General features: G+C 57.4%; 1 protein-coding gene across 1 annotated transcript; it reads right to left on the bottom strand.

The window, feature by feature from the left end:
* Nucleotides 1–909: 909 nt before the first annotated feature.
* On the bottom strand, nt 910–3,099 carry CEBPA (CCAAT enhancer binding protein alpha). Its single transcript, XM_077310183.1, has one exon. It carries the CDS (start codon nt 2,923–2,925, stop codon nt 1,996–1,998), a length of 930 nt encoding a protein of 309 aa, XP_077166298.1. The 5' UTR covers nt 2,926–3,099; the 3' UTR covers nt 910–1,995.
* Between the last annotated feature and the right edge of the window lie 2,552 nt (nt 3,100–5,651).

Genomic DNA, 5,651 nt, shown 5'->3' with positions numbered 1-5,651 from the left:
GACACAGAAAGAACAGTTTGTATTGACTACCATCGTGTAAGCACATTTAGAGCTGGGAGAAGTTCCTCATAAGCAGGGGTGCCTGGGGTCAAATGAAAGGAAGAGAGGAGAGACATGCTTAATGCACCGCACTTAAAATGCCTGGTTAACTTCTTTCTCTCCAAATCTCTCCCTTTCAAACACCAGCGTGGACACATAGTTAAAAGCCCTCTGTGATCACCAGAGAATGCAATACTGGCACGGCTCATTAGTTACCAATTAAAATCTCATTAAAACCTCACCTTTCAATTTGAGCCGGACTACCGTATCAGCAGCAATGGACTCCCCGTGCTTAGACCTCTACAGGGATTTTTCCTGACATAGAGAAGTCATCCAGTAGTAAAATACTCTAGCAGAGGGACTTTTTTCTTGGGGCTCCTGTGGACACATGCTTAGGATGGCATTGCGCACATGCTCATAGGTTTGTTAAAGAAATGGACACATGGAAAAATATGACAGGTACTTAATTTCTGGAGCTGTTCCTTCAGGGTCAGTGAAACTTACACACAAGTAATGCATTCAATAGATCAGATAGATTCAAATGGGTAGCCGTGTTGGTCTGAAGTAGCACAATAAAATCAGAGTCCAGGAGCACCTTTATCTTTGTTGGTCTTAAAGGTGCTCCTGGACTCTGATTTTAATAGATCAGATAATTCCCCTTCTGGGATTTGAACTGCACAAACCCCTTTGAGGTGAGGGGGAGTGTTACCAGGGTCTCACACAGTACTCATCCCTTCCCCCCCCCAATCCTCTTGACAGGGGCAGTAGGGATCAGAGCTGAAGGGACAAAGGTGCAAACAGAAATCCATTCTGCTCCCCCTTTCTCACCTGGAATCCCCGAAAACAGAAGCCAGACAGGAAGATGCAAACTATGGCAGACTATTGGTGTTTTATTTAGGAATTGTAACAAAGAATTTAAACATTCTGTATCATCTGAGTTCCAAAATACACCCTTTCCATATAAAAATGCATAAAATTTCCAGGTGCGTCACGCTAATGAGAAATCAACAACATGACGTTCTTCTCCCTGGTGCCAGCACTGAAAATTGGCTATTTAAAAAAAATCACCTCCATGCTAAATTCTTAGTGGGAGATGACCCCCCTCTTCCGCCTTTGCCAGCTTTCGAGGGGCAATCGCCCACCCATGGGAATGGCTCGGTCAACTCCAGAAGAGAGGGAGGCTGGAGAGGGGGGACCTGTCCATAGGAGGAGGCTCCAAGCAATAAAACACAAAAGACAAACAGCAACCAGCGAGAGGACCTCTTGGCTTTCACAGTACAGAAGGCACAGATTTGGGGGTGGGTGGGTGGGTGGGGTGTGCGCGCGAGGCGGGTAATGGGGCTGAAGTTACTAAGCAGAGAAAAGGAACAGGTTTTTGGCATGTCAATACCCGCATCCATCGGCGTTTTCCAGGCTTCAGTTTTGTGCTCCGAAGCAGTTCTAAACGTACAGTACAGGGAGAAAAATGCTGGCTTGGGGTTGGGCGGCCCAGTCCGAACCCGAACTCCATTCCGGGGCGCCGGTTGCCCTTCCGAGTCCCGACTTTCCAGCGCCGACCACGGAGACGAAGAGGCGAGCCCCCCCCCCCCCCCCCCCGGACCTTCCCAAGGTCTCAATTGCACGCGATCCCTCCTGGCACTCGCAGAACTCCTACCGTCCCGTCCCCCCCGCTGTCCCCAGGCTCCTCGGCCACCCGACGGGCTCAGTCTTGGCTTTCGCGGGGTCCCGCCTCGCCCGGGGTGGCCCCCAGAGTCCTAACCCTGACCGCCTGCGCCTCTAAGGCCGTGCAAACGGGGCTCAGCCCCGGCCGCTTTGCTCCAGGTTCCGTCGACGCCCGCCCGCCCGCCAGTCCTCGGGGCGAAGGGCTGCCCGACGTGGCAGCCTACCTGCCCGCTCCGCGGGCCTTGCCAGCAGGAGGGGCGGGCTGGGCTGGGCTGGGCTGGGCCGGCGGGGGCTTCAGGCGCAGGTGCCCATGGCCTTGACGAGCGAGCTCTCGGGCAGCTGCCGGAAGATGCCGCGGAGGGTGTCGAGCTCGCGCATGAGCTGCTCGACCCGCTTGCGGAGCCGCTCGTTGTCGGCGCTCAGCTCCAGCACCTTCTGCTGCGTCTCGGCGTTGCGCTGCTTGGCCTTGTCGCGGCTCTTGCGCACGGCGATGTTGTTGCGCTCGCGGCGCACGCGGTACTCGCTGCTGTTCTTGTCCAGGCACTTCTTGCCTTTGCCCGACGACGCCGCGGCGGCGTGGAGGCGCTGCTCCTGCTGCTGGTGGTGGTGGTGGTGGTGGGCGCCGTGCGGGCTGGGGGCCGGCGTGGGCGGCGGCGTGGGCTGGCCGCCCGGCTGCAAATGCACCGTCGTCTGGGCGCAGTGCGCCGCCTGGTACTGGAGGTGGCTGCAGGCGGCCTGCGGCGGGTAGAGGGCGGCCAGCGCCGCCGCCTCGTCGTCCTCGTGGGGCTCCTGCTTGATGAGCAGCGGGCGCAGGCCGGGCAGCGGCGCCTGCTGGGGGTGGTGGCCGGCGCCCAGGCGCTCGTAGGCCGCGCCGCCCTCCAGCTTGTCCGCGTAGCCGTAGAGCGCGCCGCCGCCGCCCGGCATGGCGCACTCGAGGCCGCCCTTGGCGGCGCGCTCCTGCTGCTGCTTGCTGTGCTGGAAGAGGTCGGCCAGGAACTCGTCGTTGAAGGCGCCCGGGTCGATGTAGGCGCTCAGGTCGATGGAGTTCTCGTGCTCGCAGATGTCGTGCAGCTCGGCCGCCGGCAGGTAGCCGTAGCCGGGGCCCGCCAGGGGGTGGCCGCCGGGCAGGTGCGCCGAGGAGGCGGGCAGGGGCTGGGGCCGAGGCTGCAGGGCGCTGCTCATCGGAGGGCGCGAGTCCGCCTCGTAGAAATTGCCCAGCTCCATCGAGGCGCTAAACCGAGTCGCCGCCGCCGCCGCCGCGCATGGTGGGGGGAGCGCCCAGGCTCGGCTGCGACTTGCGTTGCTTGGCTGTGCTCCCCCCGCGCCGCGCACCGGGACTGCCGTCGGCGCTGTCGGATCGCTCCCGGCCTGCCTTCCCCGGCCCTCGGCCTCGCCTTTATAGCCCTCCGCTCGCCCTCTAGTGTCCAACCTCCTGCCTGGGAACTTTGACCCGCCTCGCCTCCTCTTGGCAGGGGTTGGAGCCCCGACGAGACCTCCCCAACCGCCGCCCCTCGGCCCGCCCGCCCGCCTCCTCCTCCTCTCCTCCTCCTCCGGGCTGGCTGCCTGAACGGGCCCAACGCCAGGCCCCTGGAGGCGGTTCGGGAGGCGCACGGACCTGCCTCGGAGGACGGAGGAGCGGGGCCCCGACGCGCGCCGGAGTCGCTCCGGCATAGCTCCGCCGGCAGCTTCACACACGCGCACGATACCAACCCCTCCCCCCCCCCAATCCCGTAGCCCTCGACTCCCGTGTAACTGAGGTGGGCTTCCTCGCTTTGGGAAGGGGATGTCACAAAGGTGTGCTGAGGCGTGGAGGATAAGGGGACCAGATTTTAACATTGGTAAAGCAGGATACCATTGACCGGGAGCAGGGGGGGGGGGGTGATTAAAAATGTGGTCTACCTGGAGCAACAAAAAGTTTCATAGAACGCATAGAATGCAAAAATAGTATTATAATGTATATATTTTTAATTTCAACATAAGTACAAGTTGCCAGGTACTCCCAGATGTCCCTCCAAAAGTGGGACAATCTGGTCACCTTAGTGGAGGAACATTTCTCCATTCCAAATCCCCCCCACCTCTGTTCCCTAAGCGCACTGTCACCATGCTCACGGCAGGACCCCAGACGGCCCATGCTCCGGTGAGAACTTTAAAAAAAACCCTCCGGCCATGATCAAGAACCTGGTGTAGGAGCCCTTCCCGGTCAAATATCTGGTGTTGTTGGGATCTTGGCCAGTCCCCCTTTACCCCCCCCCCCCCCCCGCCAGGCAGATTTAAGTCGGCCAGAGTCGGCTTAGAGACCTGGGGGCACTGATAAGGCATCTTCAGGAAGTGCTTAGAGAAGTCCAAGGTACTTTCAGCAAAGCATTCCAAGGGGGGGAAGGTGCTTATGCGTGCACACATGCGCTCCTACCAACAGAAACGGCCATTGCTTCAGCGGCCACTTAAAACACTCCATTGTTCCCAGCCTTTACGCCACATGCAAATAAATCAGCAGGCTGTCAGGCTCAGGCCACCTTTCCCAACTTTTAGGCATGTGCAGCCCGATCCCTTGTGGGCACGCTCGGAAGTAAGGCTTGCTGCAAACGAAACATGCTTAGAATGGTGACCCTGCCGCCTGAAAGACTGCAAATGCGCTCCAAAGTAAGTCAGTCATGCTGAGCTCCCTGTACAGTAAGTGTCTATAGAAGGAAGAACTTAAAAAAAACATACCCTGCTTTTTGCTCCCCGATGGTGGGGTTGAGTGAGCTCTAATAGAACTGCGCTGCAAGAACAGCCCTAAGAGAACTATGACTCGCTCAAGTTCACTCAGCTGGCTGCATATGGAGGAGGAGTAAGAAAGTGAACCTGGCTCTCCAGGTTAGAGGCTGTCCCTCTTAACCACTACACCATGCTAGGATTTGCACAGGGCTGCTGTATAAACTGGCTTGAATTGGTTGCCTAAATCGAAGCTTTATGAACAGTGCCGAACACTCTCAAGCAGAATCCCCCCCCCGCCCCCAGCCACAGTCTTATAAGGAGCTAGAAGATCACCTGGATAGCCCAATCTTGTTAGATCCTGGAAGCTAAGCAGGGTCTGCCCTGTTTAGTGCTTGGATAGGAGACCCTCCCACCTCTCAAGGAAGTCTCAGGTTGCCACTCAGAGGCAGGTAATGGCAATGCCTGGGAAGCTGGCAGGGGCTCATGGGAATTGTAGTCCATGGACATCTGGAGGACCACAGGTTGACTACCCCTGCCCTAGGGGGTCACCCTAAGTAGGCTGCCGTTTGCCAGCGCTTTCTACTGGAGGATGCAGCCTGTGCTCAGTAACGTTTGGCCCACCTCCAGTTGCACCTCCATGTCGCCGGGAAACTGACTTCTACAAGCTGCTGCACAACAACAGCCGCAGCAATTTCCTCTCGCAGTTGTCAGATTTTGGCACCAGATGCTGCTGCAGATTTGGGCCAATGCTGGATTCCGACTCAGTCCAGCCATGTTTTTTAAAAAGTTACAGAGTGACAGGGAGTTTTGACAAGCAGGCAATTTTCTGCCAGTTTGGCACCTGGGATTCCTCCCTCTGCCAAGCGGAGCAGCACTCCCGAGTGCACAGATCACATCAGAGATACCCTTGAAATCCTCACAAGTACCCCTGTAAGGTAGGCCAACATGGTGCACGCAGCAGAGGCGGCCTACACAGAAAAGGCTTGAATGGGGCACTTCTTGTTGGGGACTCGGTTTCTTAGGCATGTGGATATCACCAGCTCTTTTTATACCATACTGAAGCAATCGTTTGACTGTCATAACTGGATAGTTTGACCCCTGGCCTGGTTCAAAACAGTGAAAATTGAAGAAGCCTGTCTCAGTGTCGTGTAGCCAGGAGATCTGAAGATGGTCGGACAACCAGGTTAGTGCCGTTTGGAGGTGGTTTGCCATTTCCTGGCTCCTCGCTATGACTCCTGGTGTTCCTTGGGGGA

This window comes from Paroedura picta, chromosome 14, assembly GCF_049243985.1.
Source record: "Paroedura picta isolate Pp20150507F chromosome 14, Ppicta_v3.0, whole genome shotgun sequence".
Classification (NCBI taxonomy): Eukaryota; Metazoa; Chordata; class Lepidosauria; order Squamata; family Gekkonidae; genus Paroedura; species Paroedura picta.
This window is presented reverse-complemented; position numbering and strand designations above follow the sequence as displayed.